This window comes from Sceloporus occidentalis, unplaced genomic scaffold (assembly GCF_023333645.1).
Source record: "Sceloporus occidentalis isolate IW3139 unplaced genomic scaffold, rSceOcc1.0.p SCAF_94, whole genome shotgun sequence".
In the NCBI taxonomy this organism is placed as follows: Eukaryota; Metazoa; Chordata; class Lepidosauria; order Squamata; family Phrynosomatidae; genus Sceloporus; species Sceloporus occidentalis.
In genome coordinates this window covers 3,947,193-3,969,528 of record NW_028317074.1, presented here as the reverse complement: position 1 = coordinate 3,969,528, position 22,336 = coordinate 3,947,193, and the positions used below count along the sequence as shown (strand labels likewise).

The window sequence follows — 22,336 nt, the reverse complement described above, 5'->3', positions numbered from 1 at the left end:
ATGTTAACGAGGGCACACCTACAGTGATTCAATATGCCTGTTGAATGCAAAATCTTAGTTCAGTTTCTCTCTGCCCACCATCCTGCATGGATGGGGTAATCGGTGGTGTGCTGGGTTATGTTGGACCTTTAGGTTGCAGGTTAGTCTTGTAAAGTGTTGCATTGTATGTTGGGCTGTCACTCATTTATTGTATGTTACTGTGTTTTTGTCTCTTATTAAATATCTGTTAAAGTAGACGAACCTTTGTGTTATATTTTTATATTTGGTTTAAACACCACATTTGGCGACCACGAATATCAGACTTCTACAGCAGATATTTATGAGGCCAGTGACTAAATCGCATTTTTAGTGCACAGCGCAACTGCAGTGCAGCATTTTCACAAGACAGGGGTGTAATTACTGATTTTAATATATATTGTGCATAATCTTGTTGATGTTTTGTTTGTTTGAAATATTGGCCTGATTTGTGTATGAGGCCTGGTGATAGTAAGACACTATCCCTCACTGTGGAGATATCTTCAACATCTTTATTGCAAATGGTGTCTTATTCCGTTCTTACATTTGTGCATAATTTTAGTAGCAATTTTATTTGTAATTTTTTTCTTTATACACCAGTTTTAATATCTTTGCCATTGATGGTGGGGTAGGCCTGGTGCATGTGTGAGGCCTAGTTGAATACAAAAACCCTTTGCCTCATGGTGAATTGAATTGTGTGTGGGGGGTTTTGTTTGGTTTTCTCACCATTTTCTTTGTTTCTCATTTCAGGAAAGGAACTTTTCTGTATTCACCTTAGTTAACATATAAGCATTGTTACCATTGTCTGCACTATTTAAAGAAGGTTTCATTTGAATTTGTTTTTGAGAATTAACAGTTTTTTACTGTACAATGACATTCCCAGGTGCTAACTATTTTTCTGTAGAAGTGCACAATTATTTTAGAAATTATATTCAAAAGCATAATGGTCCATACATGCTCCCAGAACCAATAGATTCAAACTGTGGGGAATATGAAGGATTTATGGATGTTTTAACAAACATTATTAAAGCAAAGCTAAGTGCTAAGAAAAGAAAAAGTTTAATTGCACAATCTGTACTGTCTACAATTGGAGGTTTGGCAGACATGGTACAGAAATTAAAAAAAGAGAATAGGGAATTAGCAGGCAAAATGGAGGAAGCACAAAATAAAAAGGACTGCATTATGCTAGCTGCCTTAAAGACCACCACTATCGTGGATAACTTACAAAAGGAATTAAAAGACATAGAGGAACAGAGGGATACATATTTGGTTAAAATCACTGAACTCCAGAACATGGTAATGGAGTATAAAAATAAAATAAAACCTGAAAACGCAAGGGAAGATTTACATAATAGCCCAAAACTTAATCTTCCACAAGCCCCAATAATTATCTCAGAAAATTTCAATGTGCAACAAATGCCAATAGGTTTTTCTACTCAGACACATCCTTTGTCTATGGCTGAGAAGGATAGTTTCCAAAAATGGTGGGGAAACATGCCAACCAATGATTTTAACAATTTTATACATTGGTTTCAGAGGGGAGCTGAGAAAGCTAGAAAAGGAGGCCTTAAATTAGAGGAATGGACAGAGCTGTTAGAGTATGCTATGGGACCCATAGCTAGTATTTTACTGGGATTTAATGACAGTGTGTCTAAACAGGCAGGAAGAATTGCAGCAAAGCAATTCTATTTACTCAGTGTAGAGAAAGAATTAGCCGGCATTACAATGAAACGAACAGATGGTCCTAGAGAAGTAGCTCATCGAATATTATTCTGGTCTACACTACGCCAGCCACAGCAGCCAATGGTGTTGGGTTCACCAGCACATATATCCAGAGTGTTGGATGCTCTACCCCATGAATGTCAGGAGTTTGTGAGGCTGTTTGACCAAAGGCCCACAGACCTAGAACTGCTGCTAACTAGAGCAGACAAGTGGTGGATTGATCATCTTCACACTGAATATGCGTTTGTTGTCTCAGCAGTGAGACGGTTTCAAAGAGAACCTAGAGATATGAAATGCAAGGAGAATAATTGGAGAAATCGGCAACGGGAGGAGCTTCAGGGAAATAGACATAGATTTAGTCAGAATTGGAGGAGGAAAGAAGGAAATAATTGGAGAAACCAGAGATTTGGAGACTGTAATAATAATGGAAGAAACAGGGAGACTGGTAACTGGAGGAGAAATGAAAAGGAAGATAAGTTTAAAAATCTGAGATGGGAGGAGCCAGAGAAAGACAATAGATACTGGGGGAGTAATAATTGGAATACCAGAAGGATAGGTAATAATTTGGGGAAACAGAGATGGGATGAGCCACAAAGGTACAACTACTACTGGCAAGATAATAACTGGGAAATTAAAAGAGAGAGAGAGGGTTACTGGAGAAATCAGAGATGGGGGAATCCTCAGAGAAATGGCACAAGGCAAAATAATAATTGGAGGAGGAAAGAAGGGGTCAGTAACTATAGGGAACCAAGACAACAAACTGAGAGAATGAGGGGTGGTGTAGAAACATTGGGAAAACAGGCTAGGGAGTTAAAAAGGGGGATCAAGAAAGAGGAAGAAGAGCATAAGAAGTCAGAATTATTGGCAGTGCCTGCATCTGATTTAGATGATGGATTATCTGATTGTTCCTTCAGCTCAGGGTCACAAAGTTATATGAGCGAAGTATTGCCTGGTTGTGAAGAATATTCTGAACAACAATCTCCACAACACAGAACAAACCTAGCAGATCAACTTCTCTTTGGGTCTCAACCTAGACACTAACCCTGCCATCAACCCCACCCTACCCCACAACAATTATTTTTTGATCTTACAGGACATCTCAGAGCTTAAGAGACAGTGGTGATGGACCAATGGATAAGTATACACTGTATCAAATTGTATTATTGTAAAGGGAAGAAAATCATGGTTTAGGTTAAATGTTAAAAGTTTTTTTTAAAGGGGGCGAGTGGGATGCTGAAATACATGTTCATCCCAACATAAAGTAATTAGTTACTGGCAAAACTGAGGAGAATGTGTTCTGGCAATAGTTTATTTTGATGGCCAAAAGAGGGATTGCCAAAAAGACAATATAACTTTTTGATTTTAATATTTATTTTATTCTTTTAAATCCATAGAACCATGAAAGAGTTTACAGTTATAATCCTGGACCACCACTTCATTACCATCACTTCATTTAATTTATGCCTATGCTTTGTATAATAAATGTACTGTAATTTGTGGGTCACGGGTATTGTAAAATACATTGCAGGAAAACTCATGTCGCTGAGGGAATTTATTCCGGAGGGACGGTGGGCTGAATTTTTACCTATAAGGTTTTTTTGCTCCCACTGGGTTTTCTTGCATTTGGGTAGGGGGGAGTATTTAAGATTGTAATGTAAATATGTTGATATATGCATGCTTTAATGTAAAGTGACAGTCCTAGGTCAATTGCAGAAAGACTTACGTCGCTGAGGGAATTTATTCCGGAGGGACGGTGGGCTGAATTTTTACCCAAAGGGTTTTTCGCTCCCACTAGGCTTTCTGCATTAGAGGGGGGATACTTAGAAAATGTGCAACACAAGAGAAAATAAAGTGGGGGAATGTGGTGACATAAGTATTGTGGTCAATGTTTTAGCCAGTTGAACTCTTCCTGTATTACATGTCTTTTGATATGTTAACGAGGGCACACCTACAGTGATTCAACATGCCTGTTGAATGCAAAATCTTAGTTCAGTTTCTCTCTGCCCACCATCCTGCATGGATGGGGTAATCGGTGGTGTGCTGGGTTATGTTGGACCTTTAGGTTGCAGGTTAGTCTTGTAAAGTGTTGCATTGTATGTTGGGCTGTCACTCATTTATTGTATGTTACTGTGTTTTTGTCTCTTATTAAATATCTGTTAAAGTAGACGAACCTTTGTGTTATATTTTTATATTTGGTTTAAACACCACACCCCTCTGTCAGATAGAATGGACCTTGGAATACCATGAAGGTGAAAGACATGACATATGAATAGATCAGCTGTTTCCATAGCGGTTGGTAAGTGGCGAACAGGAATGAAGTGGGCCATGTTAGTGAGACAATCAACCACTACCATGATGGTGTTTTGTTGTTTGGATACAGGCAGATCGGCTATGAAATCAACTGTAACTTCCTCCCATGGCCGTGTTGGTATGGCCAGAGGTTGCAAGAGACCAGTGGTTTTGGCCGTCTGTGTTTTTGCTCTGGCACAGGTATCACAGGATTTGACGTATGAGATGACATCTTGTCTCATCTTAGGCCACCAGAAAGACCTACTGGCGAGTTTATGGGTCTTTCTCACTCCTCCATGTCCGGCTAGCGGGTGGTCGTGTACCGCATTGAGAACATCGGTTTTGACCTGAACGGGAACATAAATCAGATCGTCTTTATAAAGGAGTCCATTCTCAGAACGGAGGGAAATGTTTGGTATAGAAGGAGATAAAGCGTCACTGTGGTTCTGGATATCCCTGAGGAGAGATGTCTGTACCACAAGGAAATGACCAGCAGGAAGGATAGTGTCTCTTGTCTTTGTAGAGCCTAGATAAAGCATCTGCCTTACCGTTGCGGTTGCCTGGCCGGTATGTAATGTGTAATAGGAAGCGAGTGAAGAAAAGGGCCCAACGAGCCTGCCTGGGACACAATCATCGCGCTGTTCGGAGATATTCCAGATTACGATGATCTGTGAACACTGTTATAGGGTGTTGAGCTCCTGTTTAAAGCATCAGCTGACAGGTTATTACAGTTGGCGTCCGGACCCAGAAGCTTTCCTACAAAATTGATCCAAGGGAGTCAACTATGCTTTCCCTCCTTTCGCGATGATCGCTCGATCACTACTACACACTTGGTCATAGAAAGCGACAATAATCCTTGTTGTTCCATTGCAACCCTGGTTCCCTCAATTACTGAGCATGCTGGTAGATTTTCTGAGGATTTTTCCAAACAAACAAGATATTCTCTGAGACCCATTGAACAACTTTCATCCTCGGATACAGTCCGGACCGTTAGTTCTAGTGGCATGTCTGATCTCGGGGAATTCGGAATTGAAACAGAACTGTCAGAGGCCTGGGCTCCAGGTACCAGAGCTAATTACGCATCAGCCTGGAAACTTTGGTTACTTTGGTGGATGGAACGGGAAACAGATCCCGTACATTCAGATGTAACCAATGTAGTGAATTTGCTTTCTTTCTAGTTTGATTCAGGCAAAGCTTACTGTACCATTAATGGGTACAGATCTGCTATTTCAGTTAAACATGCTTACGTTGATGTAATTCCTATAGGTAAACACCCTTTGATTTGCAAGCTTTTGAGAGGAATATGTTTCAAACGCCCTCCCTGCCCCAAATACCATCACACGTTTTTTGGTTCTTAGATCTTGGAGTGATAATGATTCTTTGTCTTTAAAATTGTTATCTTTCAAACTTACTGTTTTACTGTCTTTGATATAGTTTAAAGGTGTATCTGATGTTAAGGCTTTAGATTTAAATCTTAGACAGTTTCTTCCTAATGGTGTCTGCTTTAAAATCCATAGACATACTAAAACTGATATTCAATCTGTCCTCTATGGTTCCTTTCCGGACCATTTCTTTCAGAAATCTAAATTTTTCCCATTTACTTATTTCTTTCCGGAAATCTTTCCTTCCTGTATCTTCTCCTAATTTAGCCAAGTGGCTCAGATTGACCATGTCTATGGCAGGTATTCACATTCCTCCAGAAGTGCTATGTCAACAAAGGGGTTTTTAAAGCTGGAGGCTCTGTGGCTGAGATACGCAAAACTGCAGACTGGTCCTCTGATTCTACCCTGAAGACATTTTATTTTAAACCTGACGTACATGTATCTAGACTGATGTTATAGTTATATTTCATAATCAATACAGAGCTTTTAATATGCATAATACGAGCCTCCTGTCTGAGATAAAAGTTAGGATTTTCCTAGCCTTCTGCAACAGAAAGTACAGATTTTATTAAAGACAGGAGACAAATAGTATCCCACCAATTTTAACCCACTCATATTCTTTTTGTTTCAAATTGAATTATTTCTTCTACTGTTATACTTCAGAGTTTTTGTCTTGGTTATATTTCTTCATTCATTTCATTGGAGTCGCAGCACAAAAGAGGAAGATTAACCCCTTGACTGCTAACAATCACATGGTGCCGTCGCTAGCAGTACCAGTCAGGTGCTAAGGACGGCACCATGCCGTCACTAGCACTACCCTACCTTGATGGCGATCTGCCCCTCACACTGAAGGGCATCAGCGGGGCCACCCGATCCACTCGGTGATGTCACGAGCAATGACGCGATGATGTCACCGTGCAACTTTATTAACAACTAACAATTGTCAGGTAAAAAATAAAAAATATTAAGTAAAAAAGTAAAAAAAATTATTTGGCAGATAAATAAAGATCAAAATTGCCTAGAGATCCCCAAATTAAATTATCTAAACATAAACTAGTTTAACTTTAAAAAACAAACAAAAGTATTCTAGAGAAATGATCAGTGTGGTAGCCAATGTTACCACAGCCATCATATAGCTATGAAAGTCACATTCCCTTTTTAAAAATGGCCGATTCTTTTGATCATGGGGTTAAATTTAGCCAATGGTAGAGGGAGGCAATTTTTGAAATCCTGATGAACTGTAAATGAACTGCAAATATTATTAAAATCAGCCATTTAGCCTACGTGGTAGGTGAGTAACCATCTCATCCCCGGAGCTCCTTGCATTTTTACTGCAAAACTTATTTTTGCTGTAAAAGTGATTTTTTTCTCCCTTTACCATAGTTTCTTTGGGATTGTAAGGGGAAAGAATGGTGTGTGTTTCTGTGAGTGAATGTATGGAAAGTATGGTGTGTGCTTCTGCAAGCGAATGGAGATATGAAAGGCATGTGAATGACATTTACAAAAACTACACCCCTTGACGCATCAAATGAGGGGCTGCATGTGTTTCTAGTACAAACCTGGAGTGCGCAAGACACAAATGAACATGTCGCTATGGTTAGAAAAAAAAATTTCTAGGCAAAGCGACATATTCCATCATTATTTGTGCACTCAACTTTTGTCCTAGAAATACATGTAGCCCCTCATTTGAAGCTCCAAGGGGTGTAGTTTCCTGAAATGTGTACTTTATGTACCCTAATTTTCCCAGATGTATAGACCACTTTAACTTCAGATATGGCAGATTTGAAAATCTTGTTAAAAAATTGTCTTAAAACATTAAGGGGTGATGCCTGCAATTAGATAGCTCTAGACAGCTGGGAAGTTAAATTATGGTACATAAAGTATACATTTGCAGAAACTACACCCTTGGCACATCAAATGAGGGGCTGCATGTATTAGTAGCACAAGACTGGAGTGTAAGACATAAATGAACTTGTCGCTTTTAATTTTTTTAATAAGTGATATTCACTTATTTGTTGTGCACGTCAGATTTGTGATACAAATAAGACCTCATTTGCTGCAGCTCGGGGTGTAGTTTCTAAAAATATATATACATATTTTAACATCCCAGGCAGCTAGAGCTGTTTAATTGACAGCAACCATGCATTAAATTTAAAGATGTCTTTTGTGATAGTCTAGTAAATTGAACTTTTAGCAATAAAATATTAGAAAAACAAAGTCTACTGTCAATTTCTGTTTATTTTAGACCGGTTACCTGCTACAAATATTTAGCAACACAGGTTTTGATATTAGAGTTTACAAAAATAAAATTACAAACTAGTTTTTATTGAGTCGGAAGGCTTTATTTTGCAAACCTAATGAGACATACATATATAAAAATGGTATATTTGGAATCTGCTGGGTGTGCTGAAAAAAACAATATATGGTTTGTATAGTTTATTCCCAAGAAATTTACTTCTAAACGCCTTTAAACGTGAGATGCACCAAAATGCCGAAAACCAGCTTAGCACCCAGGTGGGAAATGGCTTAGCAGCCAAGGGGTTCATTGGCTGACTGCTAGGATATAGACTGTGCCCTTGTTTAAATATCTTTATTCATATTTGCTGCTGGAGTAGTAAAGAGAGAATTAAATGCATAATACTCGCCTCCTGTCTTTAATAAAATCTATCAGTCGCTAGAGGCTGGGAAAATCCAAAATTTTCTAACACCCATTCTAACTAACCCTTCCATCACCCCCCACCTGATCCTGATATATGAGACGTGCACGGCGAGCAAAATCACTTCAGACAAAACTTAAGTTTTTATTCAGAATTACATTTGGGAGGCGTTCCAAAATGGGGGAAGTCCCTGACACCTTTTGGACTCACCTTTCATTATGATTTTTTTTTTAAATGTTCCCCCAGAGGGAAGGACGGTAAAACAGGCACAGTAGCAGTAGAGCGTTGGGCCAGGGCAGACAGACACTGGCACATCATAGGCACATGCATCCCTGTGGAGCAGGACTTGAACTTCCCCAAAGTTATATATTATATCATATATTATGATATGGTAGAAAGATAATACAAAAATGACATCCCGCTCTATTGCTCCATTCTGGAATGCACTACAACTCTATATTACTAATGCTCTGGGGATTCAGTTTTCTATTTCTGTGGACTGGGCAATTTTTGGTGTATTTCCTGACCAATGTCCCCTCCCGTCCACGGGAGTACGCTCTCTCCTGCTTACTCTCCCGGCGGTTGAAAAGCGGGCGATACTGTCGCAATGGATATCTCCTCAGCCGCCAGTGTTGGCTACGGTCCTATCCCATTTATATTTTTTATTCCATGTGGATTGGATTGACTCTGTTCTACATAAGGAGAGCAAAGCCAAATATTTTTTCAACCGCTGGGCTCCTTATGTTGCGACTTTAAATAGAAACACCAGGTTGCAGATATTTCAAGTATTTCACATCACAGTGTGGTATTGTCTTCAGGTTTTAAAGGGCAATAAACCAGTTTTGGGACTTTAATGTATTTATGTCATCTCTGTGCTACTGTTGCTGATATGAATGTAATACTGTCCTTTCCTAATCCATGGAGCATTTTTATCTACTTTCTGACTAGTGTTATCGCCCTCATTTGTGGATTGCTGTATTTGTGACTTATCTGTTGGTGACTGCGCCCACCCTATTGGTATGTCGTTATGTTACCTTGCTATTTTCTTATATGTCGATGTCTCAACTGAGTTATTATCTAAATCACCAAGTGACCTAGAAAGACGGGCTCGTATTGGTGAGCAGGATGCAGGATTCAGCAAATCGGCCACACGATACATGTAGTTCTGAAGGACAATAAAGAGGTTGAGGGTCAGGAGAGTCATGAGCAAAAGGCAAGTCCGAAAGACAAGGTCAAGTCAGGCCAAGAGATCAGCAACTGAGGTCAAGCAGCAAAGGCGCAAACCAGAAGTGAAAGTTCAATAAAATGGCCAAGGTAGTATCAATGATAAGTTGGGGAACATAGCCAGGAAAATAGACAATAAGGTAGGTAGAGTAGCAAGGTAGGAAAAACAGGTTCAGGCAGAATAAACTGCTTACACTAGAGCAGACACACAATACAACTGAGCACCTGTCCGCAGTTTTTCAAGGCTTAAATAGGGTGGCACTTGCCTTTGGGTGTGGTCCTACTGGAATTGGGTTGTGAAGCCTTTAAGAACCCCGCCATGGGCAGGTCGCATGATGCAGTGAAGCTGAGGACAGCACACTGCTTCCTGCTGTGGAGAGGGCCTGGAGACCCTGACCCTAGGCCTCCCTCCACGCTACAGAGTAGCATGATGCGGAATTGAAACTAGGCTTGTTGCGTGTAGCCAAACACCAGTCACAGAGGTATGTTGGGGATGTTACAGTACCCACTACCTCGTGCATGATCAGGAGTATGTATAGATGGATGAGATTGGTGAAGCAATTTTGCTAACTCAGGGGCATGTATATTCTTGGCTGGTTAACAGGAACATTCTTCTGGACCATAACCTTTCCTGTCCACTGCATATTCCAGATGACCCCTCTTGATTCCGGAGTCCAGGATCGCTTCAACCTAAATTCTTTTGAAACCATCAATAACATTATGAGCTAGTAAAACCAGACAATGAGAAGTGTAAAGATTGGGTAACCAAGGTTTCAGACCTCATTCCGAAATACAGAGTGCACCCAGTAGAAGTAGCCTGCTGGTTGGAGGTGATTATCTTTACCGTGAGAGCAGACAGGACAAGAGACAACATAATTTGACAGTTGGGGCCAGCAGAACAGATAAGAGTCTAATTCATTGGTCTTGCAAATTCCACCTGCCAATCATGATTTGTAGCAAAACTGAAAGGAGGGGGCTACGAAAATCTTGTGCTCTTCTGCTGACATCACTCTCACAACCCTCCCTGTTTGTCACACGCAAATGTACCTGCTGCCACTATTTACTAGCAGCGCGTGAGTCCAGCAGAGAGAGCGCTCATGGGAGAGGATCCCTTGCCCGCTGCTTTTCTCTTACCCCAATGTGAGGTAAGTGTAGCGGGGACCCGGGGACCTCGGGAGTGGGATGGAAGAACCAAGAAAGAGACATTTGATCAGCCATTTGCAAATTTGGCTGTAAAAGGCAGTTGGCTGCCTTGCTGAAGACATCCTCAAACTCATTATACTGAGAGGGGATTTCGCTGTCATCAGGGCAGGGGTCAAAAATGGAGGATGCTAGAAGTGCAGGTATTCCGCGAATATTCGCCTGTTCCTGTCTTCTATTCGGGCGAATATTCGTGGACATTCTTCGTGTTCGTTTTTTCTTCGTTTTTTCCAGTTAAGGGGTTAATTCGGGGTTAACGCGTACCGCAGCAGCTCTGGCGCCAGGAGTTTAAATGTCCGTATGAGCAACTCTATTGGTCGTCAGCAGGGAGCCCCCTGCTGGCGACCAATAGGGTCGCTCGTACAGACTGTTAAACTCCTGGTGCTGTAACTTACCCTGCAGATCCCACTGGTCTCCCTGTTCTATCAGTTAAATGTCTGTACGAACGACCAATAAAGTCGCTCGTACGGACATTTAACTGATAGAACAGGGAGACCAGTGGGATCTGCAGGGTAAGTTGCAGCATTGGGGCTTTAAAAGTCTGTACGAGCGACTCTGTTGGTCGCTCGTACAGACTTTTAGGCTCCTGGTGCACTTGTTGCACCTTAAGGGGTTAAGGGGCCGTGCGAGTGAGCCTATTGGACGCTTGCACGGCCCTTTAACCTACGGATTTCCGCTCCCGTTATCTAACGCAGCATCGAAGGGGTTAACGGGAGCGGAAATCCATAGGTTCGCTGTCAGGAGTTACAAAGGCCGTGTGAGTGAGCCTATTGGTCACCTGCAGGGTCCAATTGGTTGATGCCAGAGGAGGTCCTTGTAGGCGACCAATAGGCTCATTCGCACTCCCCTGTAACCAGTGACGGCGAACCTGCGGATTTCCACTTCCGTGAACTGCCGCGATGCCAAGGTAAGTTAGAAGGGGGGGAGACTGGTAGACGAAGACGATCACTGTAAGGTTTGTGGGGTTGGAGCACAGCGCAGAAAGACACCAGGTGAAGCAGCAGACACAAAACCAGTAGATAATGCAACAGCAATGATTTATTTACTGAAGCAAAAAGGAATAGGCAAAAAGCAGTACCGTTAAGCAATCCGCAGTCAGGGGTAGAGAGAATCAGCAAAGTCCGTATAATCAAGCCAAGGTCAAAGTCCGTAGAATCCAATAAACAAGTGTCCAGCAATAAGGGAGAGGGCTATAGCAGGTAACCAGAACAATCAAGTAATGAATGTACAGGGCTGCAGGTTTAAATAGCCCGCTAAAGACTGACTCCTCCCATAAGCCCTCCTTCCCCAATATACCATATTAATGGTGACTGTCCGTCACCTCTTTGTCCCGCCTCTCTGCCTGCCCACCTGCGTCACTGGACCGCAGGACACGCCTCCCCGCTGTCAATCTCCTTCTGGCGTCCGCCCTACACGGCATGCGCCGTAGGAGAGGTCGGGGATGCGGCCTATCCTCCATGGATGCGGTCCGCAGCCGCGTGGTATGCGACCGCGTGGGCCGCGGACGAAGACACCGGAGTCCAGCGATGTCCCCGCCGGGCGAGGACACACGCGGACGAAGATGCCGACGGCCAACGAGGTCCCCGCCAGGCGAGGACACACGCGGACGGCGGGGGTGAACGGTAAGTTCCTGACAATCACGAAGATCTTCGTGGTGTGTGTCTTCGTCTTCGCCTACGTTTTACCGCCGCTGTCTTCTCTTCGGCGTGTCTTCGGAACGAACACGAAAACGCACTCTTCGTGTTCGTTTTCATGTTCGCCCCGAAGACGAATGCACAAGTCTAATAACCAGTTCATCGTGGGTTATGGAGGCATAGCCACTGGATACCCAGGATATGTCGAAATAATGGAGAACAGACCTGTCAGACCCCACTAGCCTTTACTTGGCATGGTCAGGTGCCCCCTCTGCCTGCCCCCACTGCACAGCTCTGTTGTGTACGCTGTGATCAATGAGTAAGCCAAAGCTGCGGAGTAAAGTTACAGACCCCCTCTTTTTCAAGTCAAGTGCTGGGAGTGGCTGTTTGTACCTGTGGAGGAGAAGGAGATCCAATGGCATGTACTCAAACTAGCAGAGGGTATGTATTTTGGAAACATAGCCCTCTGTCATCTAATCTAATAAGGACTTCAAGATAGGGGAGAAGTGTATACCTGTAGCACTATAAAAAAAAAAACCCACAGACCTCTTTCTTATTGGCCAGTGGTCCAGAGCTTTGGTCCCTGTGTGTCTTTGGACTTCAGTCTCCAGATCTATCCTCCATGCTGTGCTACAGTGTCTCCTTTGGATTGATCTCTTGGATTATCCCGTTTGCCTTAGCCTTTGACCTCTGCTTGACATTCTCTTTTTCAATTAAATGCTACCTGCCTTGGCTTTTCCTGATTATGTCTCAACCCTTATTTTGCACCCTTGTGTTTCAGGCTCTCTGCTTATCTGCTACTGCAGACCACCTGATGCCTGGCAAGAAATAGCCCTCCCGTTCTATGTTCCTACTTCAACCCTGAAAATATAGTAAAGCCATAATTGAGCTAGCAGGGATGCAGGTTGATGCTATCACTACTTTACCCAACAACTTGTCTTATTATCACAGTCCATGCAAGGCATACAAGACAAAGAAACATAGAAAGTGACGGAACAGGTGATTCCATACACATGGGAAGATATTCATATATAACAAAGTAACAAAGTGATACAATTGCAGCAGTATTATTTTATAATATATAAGAATAAGTGATTCTTATTGTGCAAAGTAACAAATGATACAGAGTTTACCTAAAAAATAAAGTGCAGTACACATTTAAAAGTCGCTTTCAGAGATAGGAACCCATATATATATATATATATATATATATACATGCCAACAAACATTTCCTACAATATCTAAAATATATATTGTTTCTTTATATATCATAAAATAATACTGCTGCAATTGTATTACTTTGTTATGAATTAATATCTTCCCGTGTGTATGGAATCACCTGTTTTAATCTGATGTTTGCATTGTCACTTTAAATTGCACACATGGTTAATGACTGTTGTGAGTAACCTGTTTTTTGCTATATAAACTCACTACATTCACATGTTTGCCATGGCTCAATAAAGACCGTAAGGACGAAACGTTGCCCGTGTTGCTGAATTAAATATACCTCACTGAACTACTGGAGTGCTGAGCGACTTTATTTGTGATATTTTGTGGTGCTGGTGGAGCTCAGTTCAAGAACCAGAAATATTGGAGTGCTGTTCTGCTGTTTATACATTGGTATATACCTCAGTATATAGTGATAGGTGTTATGCTGTACTACCGTCAATGTTTTCCTCAGTATATAGTGATAGGTGTTATGCTGTACCACCGTCAGTGCGTGCCTCAGTATATAGTGATAGGTGTTATGCTGTACCACCCTCAATGTGTGCCTTAGTATATAGTGGTAGGTGTTATGCTGTACCTCCGTCAGTATTTGCCTCAGTATATAGTGATAGGTGTTATGCTGTACCACTGTCAGTGCATGCCTCAGTATATAACGATAACAGTTATGCTGTACCACCGTCAATGTTTTCCTCAGTATATAATGATAACAGTTATCCTATACTACCGTCAATGTTTGCCTCCGTATATAACGATAGCAGTTATGCAATACCACCGCCAATGTTTGCCTCAGTATATAATAAGTTATACTGTACAACTGTCAATTTTTGCCTCAGTATATAATGATAGCAGTTATATAGTGATAGGTGTTATACTGTACCCCTGTCAATGTCTGCCTCAGTATATAATGTCAATGTTTGCCTAACGATAGAAGCTATGCAGTTTTAAAGTGTGTGTGGGTGCCACATACAGGATCCACCCCAGGTGCCAAATACTCTAGGTACGCCCCTGGCCCCAAGAAATGGATGCCGCAGCCAGCAGCAAGCTATTATTAGCTTGCCTGCGGACCTAATGCACGCTGCACAGAGCGTCTTCTCCTCCGTGATTGGAGGTCAGCTCTTGCGTGGCAGCATGAGTTTCCTGGAGAGCGTGGTGATATCAGGTGTCGCGTCAGCACTCACTCAGAGTGAATCCTGGAGCTGACACCAATTACAGCGGCGGGCAGCAGTGACACTGTGACAGATATTTGATCCGTGATCTCCGTGGGTGAGCTCTCACTCTATGAAAATAATATTTTATTATTATATTATTTCATCGAGTTGGGTTAATTGGGGGGGGGGCAGCATTTCACACTTCGCCCCAGGCAACACAATGTCTTTGGCCGGCCCTGGTCTCAACCATACATCTTGCAGGGGAGCCCAGGCATTTTTGTTATGCCACTGAGAAGAAAGGCAGTGGTACTGCAGCTTGCACAGAAAGTGCAAAGCTGCATGGGAGACACGACTCTGCAAGGTAAAAGGGGGAATAGTGTGTGTATGTGTACTGCCTTTTCAGCATCCAAACGCCACAAGACCGAGAGTGCATATAGAGTATGTTCTGTTTTATAAACAGTAATATCACACATCAACCATCCAGATCTGAGAAGCCAGAAAAGTGGACAATATCTGGCTATGGTTTGTTTATATAAATTGCCTCCACCCTTTTTTTGTTGTGATGCCTGTGTGCAGGAATGTATAATGGCAGGCCCTGTGCAGGTTTAACTTCTGGGCCACCATGCCCCTCCCATTAGCCTGCGATATGTGTACCCCATTGTAGCACCCACTGCTCCACCCATCACTCTGCGTTAAGATCCAACGATAAGCCCACCATATAAGAACAGGCAAGCCTAGGGTTAGTGATGCCTCACTGCAGTACTTGTTCAGGACCCCCTATAACTAACATACATATTAATGCAAATTCCCTCACCCACTCACTCTACCACCATACACTTACACACATACAGTCATCCTAACACCATACAGTAAAAGACACACACATGCAAACATCATATGCTCACAAGCGCTAACATAGTACAATAACACACACATTTACGCTAACCCCATACACCAATATACATGCTGTAACACTACATTTATTATTATTTATTGTTTTATATAGCGCCATCAAATTCCATAGCGCTGTACAATGGCTAGACAATGGCTAGGCATAACAAGTAGTATGTAATATAACAAATTGACTTACAGAGACAACAGGTGAGGAGGACCCTGCTCAAACGAGCTTACAATCTCATGCTAGTGCCATACAATAGCACATACAACACCATACACGCACACTAAAACCACTCAATCAACATACACTCACAGACTCAATATATACATGTAGTGTTGTAGTGTTATAGTGTTAGTGTATGTGGATGTACACTTTACAAACATACTGCCTAATACAACACCACATTGATTCTTTAGGGACAAAATTGGCAAAAATCTCACAGGCTCGATTAACCCCTTCGTGACAATGGCTGATTTTTTTTTTTACTCTTCGTGACAATGGCTATTTTAACATTTCTGCAGTGCTCGTGTTTAGCTGTAATTTTCTTCTTTGTCGTTTACTCAACCCACACAAGTTATATATTGTTTTTTTTCAGAACAAAAAGGGCTTTCTTTCGATGTCATTATTGTGATTGTATCATATTATTTACCATAAAAAATCATTTTTCTGACTTTTACTTGAAAAATCTTTTATTCATCTATAAAAGCTAATGAAAAAATCTGCTAAATATATTCTACTATTTGTCCTGAGTTTTAGAAATACCCAATGTTTTTTTGCTTTTTTCTGCACATTATGGGGCAAAAAATACAAGTAGCGTTTTGCTATTTCAAAACCATTTTTTCCAAATTCCTCCCCATGTGCCATTTTGGGTATCTGTGAAGCTGGCCAATGCAATTTACCCCATCAAACCATATATTTTTTTTGAAGACTAGGCACCCCAGGGTATTTCAAATGCTAGTATTTTAACTATTTCCATGCACTAATTCTACCACCAGTCTTTGTCAAACTTTGTGGTAGTCATTTGTTTTCACACACATTTTACTTCATGTATTAATTAACAGGTCATGGTATATGTCACTGTCACACAACACCCAAATATATGTTCAGCAACATCTCCCGATTACTTTTGCATGCACACATTTTACCACCAGCCTTTGTCAAATTTGCAGTAGTATTTTTTTGTGTGTATTTTTCCCACACACTATAAGTACGAATTTACAGCTCCTGGTATATCTGACTTTCACACAACACCTCAATATGTGTTCAGCAACATCTCCTGACTACAGTGATATCCCACATGCATCAGTTTGTCGGATTGTTTGGGGGCTAAAAAGCCACATTTGCGACGTGAGCAATTTGAAATTAGACATCCTTCACCGTGTGTTAATTGGGATATTGTTGAACCCGGCCAATTCAATTTACCCCATCAAATCATTCATTTCTTAAAAGTAGACAACCGATGGGCATTTAACATGCCAGTATTTCCATGTAAGAAAATAATGCGCTAATTTTAAGACTTGCTCATAAAAATATTTATATATATATTTAATATTTTTGGCCTTTTTTTAAAACATTTTTTGGAGCTGGAAGGTTCCCCTGATGGTGACATCGGTGGGAAATAATTTTTACATGTTACCATTTTTAAAAATTTGTTTTTAACTATTTATTTTACTAATCACATTGTGATTAGAAAGCTGGGCTCCATTGACTTGCATGGTTGAATGCAGTCCCTGTATTCAATCTGCAAGGGGAGCCAGATTTCTCAGGAGGGTCTGGAGAGACCCCCTTGAGAACTCTTTTCAACACCTTTATTTTTTTTTTTAAAGGATGCACCGCCATCTTGCGAGTGGCGGTTGTGACCGCTCTCCGGAGTGGTCACAGCGTATCCTGGGGTGGGTGTTCGGTGTCCAAACCGTTGAAGTTTTAAAAACAGGTGTCCGCCACCATGCAGTGTATGGCGGACGTTGATGCCCGGGGAGGGGGCAGACATGGCCCCTGATGCCGATCTTGGTGTTGCTGAATGCCTTGACGTCGAGGCATTACAGTAACACCGTTTGGGTGCAGAAAGCGAATGAAAGTAGATCGCTTTCTTCACCCATTTTAAGTCATGACGGTCCTGGCACGTCAGTTGTCGTAAACCGTCTGTTTTTATGTTATGTGCCCGGACCGTCATCAAGGGGTTAAATATTTCCCCAATAATCTAGAAAGTCGGGGCCAAATTAAAATCATATAACTCCCTGCATTTAACATTGCTTTGCAAAAAATGTTTCCTCCTGAATTTATCTCTGGTGCTTAAACCATCATATGATAAACTAAATTCCATCCTTTATGTGGTAGAAAAATATTTAACTAAATTACAACAAACCAAGCATAGATTGGGTATCAATTTGATGGACCTCTGGGATTATAATGTAGTGTCCCTAATTTGGCACATGATTGATTAGATTACAACAAATTATACATTTACATATGTGAAGTTACCCACCATTGTGAGTAGTAACCCTCTCTTGTATACAAGAGATTTTATATGCTGTGATCTGCAGTGTGATCTGCAAGTTATTTCTTAAAAAGTGGCAGTGATATGTAAATAGCTCAGACCCTGATATCAAGTAATTGATCAATAACACATTTCAGCACACTTCCTGGTTTTGTAACCAAGTGCTCCAGGGAATGAATCTCATTGCCCTACCCTGATTATTTTTGGGTATTTTATGGGATAGACTAATGGGGAGACACTGGATGGACAAGGTGCTTCATGTGGGCAGGGGTGATGTGGAGTGATGTTTTAATTCTTATCCAAGTATAGAGGTTTGGATTTGTGGCAAAATGGTATCTATATTGTGAGTCACAAAAAGTTAAAATTGATTTGTTTTCTTTGTGTTTCCTTGCGGAATGATAATTCATTCCAGAAGTCACCTATGTACCCTTTTATTTAGCTATGTACCTTTTTAGCTATTAGTTTATCTTGAAATGGGATTCCTGTGAACCCTCATTAGAACCTGAAATTGTTCTGTGATATTGTGTCTGGCAATGTCAATATTGGAAAAAATAATAAAAAACATGTTTTTCATGAAAATGAATCTACTCACCTGAACAGGAATGAGACATGTTTCATTATACAACTATTTAATTAATCTGTTTTATAGTCACCATTAAACAATATTCATAGCTAACGTAACTGTCAACTTCCATAAAGTGTGAGGTAGAAATTTGTTTGTGAAAAGAATGCATAATCAACAATTGCAGACCTTTAAAAATAAACACATAAAAGGCTAAGCCCCCTTAAAGTCATATTACATCTTTAGACATAGATTTAGAAACATTTTATATTTTATTTCATTGTCTGAACCTGCAATAACATACTACACTTGGAATAATTTATCTTATGGTCCTATATTAGTTTAAGGTGTACAAAATATGACAATTCCTATTGGACATTACTTAACGTAATGGTTTTTCTAGAAAATATATACACATTTTTTTTTAAAAAGTGCAAAAGTTAACATCCATAGAACAAATGCTTATGAACAGCAGCTGATGGTTATTCAGACTGGAACACGATTATCTTTGCCCCATTTCTTTAGGATCCGGATAATATACTCTACTTGTGTACTGCCTGTACTCCGTAGCAAATGGAGCACCTCCCTTAAAGTTTCTCTGGAAAACAAAATGAAAATAACAAATTCACGAAATCTGACACAGATTGTGTGCAAATGTTGCAGTATATTTTTTTTGTCATTGGATTGCATTTAACCTAAAGTCATTATGTTGCGGGGGTGTTTTGTGTACAGAGAAATTTTGTAAAAATCCCAAATCTCCTTTATTTACTTCACAGTAGCCAGTGACAAAAATGAAAAAAAAATTAAAATAATTGTATTAAGCACTGGCTAAATAATGGCCATAACTGTCACGACACAGTGTACAGAGGAGACACCGTAGTCAGGTAGGACTGGCAAAGGATGGTCCAGAGAGCCGAGGTCAGGATACCGGAGAGTAGGATAAACGAGGAGCAAGCCGAGGTCAGGATACCAGAGATCAGGATACTCGAGGAGCAAGCCGAGGTCAGGATACCAGAGATCAGAATAGTCGAGGAGCAAGCCGAGGTCAATAACAGGAACAAGCAGGAAATAACGCGTACTGGGAAGGCACTACCGAGATAGGCACGACCATCAGAAGGCAAGGTCAGAGTGTTAGAGCGTCTCTTAAATAGTCCCAGGAGTTATGGTACAATTAAGGATCTCCCGCCAAATATTCAAACTGCCGATACGTCACTTCCTGCGCGGCCATCTTGTGAATGGCGTTCACGTAATCTCCCAATATAAGTCGATGTAGTTTCCGCCGGCGCCACTAGGTGGCGTGAAGAACAACGTGTCCGGACACCAGAGCTGGACCTGTGCTCCGGCTGAAGCTGCTGGGAACGCGGCGTGGATGAGGTAAGTCCTCCTTCAAGCTGCAGCGGCTGCCTCCGCTGTGCAGAAGCGGGGGGTCTCCCCCTTCTCCGTGGCGGCTGCGTCTGCTGTGCAGAAGCGGGGGTCTCCCCCTTCTCTGCGGCGGCTGCGTCTGCTGTGCAGAAGCGGGGGGTCTCCCCTACCTCGCGGCGGCTGCTGCTGCCGTTCAGAAGCAGGGGGTCTCCCTCTTCTTCGCGGCAGCTCCGGCTGCCGGACCGAAGCGGGGGGTCTCCCCCTACCTCGCGGCGGTTGCTGCTGCCGGCCGGGGAACCCGGAGGATCTCTCTGCCGGTAGCGTGACAATAACCTCAACAATAGTGTATGTTTTTTCCCATTTACATATGTTGCAGTTGTCCATTACATAAGGTAAACAGCAGAACTTTAACATGCACAAATTACCATCCGTAACCATCTCAAGCTCTCAGGGAACAGAACAGAGATCATGGACTTGATTCAATGTCTATTTTCCAGATTATTGCAGGTAACATAGTAACATAGTTCATAAGGTTGAAAAAAGACCAAAGTCCATCAAGTTCAACCTATATACATATTGTGTCCCTACTGTGTTGATCCAGAGGAAGGCAAAAAAACCTTTATGAAGCAGATGCCAATTGCCCCATACCAGGGGGGAAATTCCTTCCCGACTCCAAATATGGCAATCAGAATAAATCCCTGGATCAACGTTCTGTCCCTATTAATCTAATATCCATAACTTGTAATATTATTGCTTTCAAGAAACACGTCCAGGCTCCTTTTGAACTCTTTTATTGAGTTTGCCATAACCACTTCCTCTGGCAGAGAGTTCCATAATCTCACCGCTCTTACTGTAAAGAACCCCCGTCTGTGCTGGTGTAGAAACCTTCTTTCCTCCAACCGTAGAGGATGTCCCCTTGTTATAGATACAGTCCTGGGTATAAATAGGTCCTGGGAGTGATCTCTGTACTGTCCCCTTATATATTTATACATAGTTATTAAATCCCCCCTAAACCGTCTTTTTTCCAAACTAAATAACCCTAATTCTGATAATCTTTCTGGGTACTGTAGTCCTCCCATTCCCCTTATTACTCTGGTTGCCCGTCTTTGAACCCTCTCCAGCTCCACTATATCTTTCTTGTACACTGGTGCCCAGTACTGTACACAGTATTCCATGTGTGGTCTGACTAGTGACTTGTACAGTGGTAGAATTATTTCCTTGTCGTGGGCATCTATGCCCCTTTTGATGCACCCCATGATTTTATTTGCCTTAGCAGCAGCTGCCTGACACTGGTCGCTACAGGTAAATTTACTGTTAACTAAAACTCCTAAGTCCTTTTCCATGTCAGTCGTCCCCAGTGTTTTCCCATTTAATACATATTCCCAGCCTGGATTTTTCTTCCCCATGTGCATAACCTTACATTTATCTGTGTTGAACCTCATCTGCCACATCCCAGCCCAAGCCTCCAACCTATGCAGATCCATTTGTAATCGTGCACTGTCCTCTATTGTGTTAACCACGTTACAGAGCTTAGTATCGTCTGCAAAGATTGATACTTTACTATACAATCCCTCTACAAGGTCATTAATAAATATATTAAAAAGAATAGGACCCAAAACTGACCCCTGTGGTACCCCACTAGCAACAGTAACCCACTCAGAGTATGTACCATTAATAACCACCCTCTGTTTCCTATCACTGAGCCAGTTACTTACCCACATACACACATTCTCCCCCAGCCCAAGCATTCTCATTTTATGTACCAGCCTTTTATGTGGCACCGTATCAAATGCTTTGGAAAAATCAAGATATACGACATCCAGCGATTCACCCCGATCCAGTCTTGAGCTCACCTCCTCATAAAAGCTGATCAGGTTAGTTTGACAGGACCGATCCCTTGTAAACCCATGCTGATATGGAGTCATACACTTATTTTCATTGAGATACTCCAAAATAGCATCTCTTAGGAAACCCTCAAACAGTTTACACACAACAGAAGTTAAACTAACAGGCCTATAATTCCCCGGGTCACTTTTTGTCCCCTTTTTGAATATTGGCACAACATTTGCTATGCGCCAGTCCTGGGGAACAGACCCTGTCACTATAGAGTCCTTGAATATTAGAAATAGGGGTCTGTCTATTACATTACTTAACTCCCTTAGAACGCGGGGGTGAATGCCATCTGGACCTGGTGATTTGTCTATTTTGATTTTTTTTTAGGCGGCACTGCACTTCTTCCTGGGTTAGACAGGCGACATGTACTGGGGCAGTTATCTCATCCTGCTGTACATTACCTGGCATTTCATTTTCCTCTGTGAATACAGCAGAGAAGAATATATTTAATAGATTAGCTTTTTCCTGATCCCCGTCTATAACTTCTCCCTCATTACTTTTTAAGGGGCCAACGCTTTCATTTTTAACCTTTTTACTATTTATATAGTTAAAGAACATTTTGGGGTTTGTCTTACTCTCTTTGGCAATGAGTCTTTCTGTCTCCACTTTTGCTGCTTTTATCTGAT

General features: G+C 41.6%; 1 protein-coding gene across 4 annotated transcripts in view; it reads right to left on the bottom strand.

Moving 5' to 3' along the window:
* Positions 1–18,941: 18,941 nt before the first annotated feature.
* The window catches only part of LOC149284415 (intraflagellar transport protein 56), a 41,757-nt gene continuing 38,362 nt past the window's right edge, over positions 18,942–22,336 (bottom strand). For all 4 annotated transcript variants that reach the window (XM_089496764.1, XM_089496766.1, XM_089496768.1 and 1 more), the window contains one exon: positions 18,942–19,053. In XM_089496764.1, coding sequence (XP_089352890.1) covers positions 18,942–19,053 — 112 coding nt within the window. The remainder of the gene's footprint in view (positions 19,054–22,336) is intronic.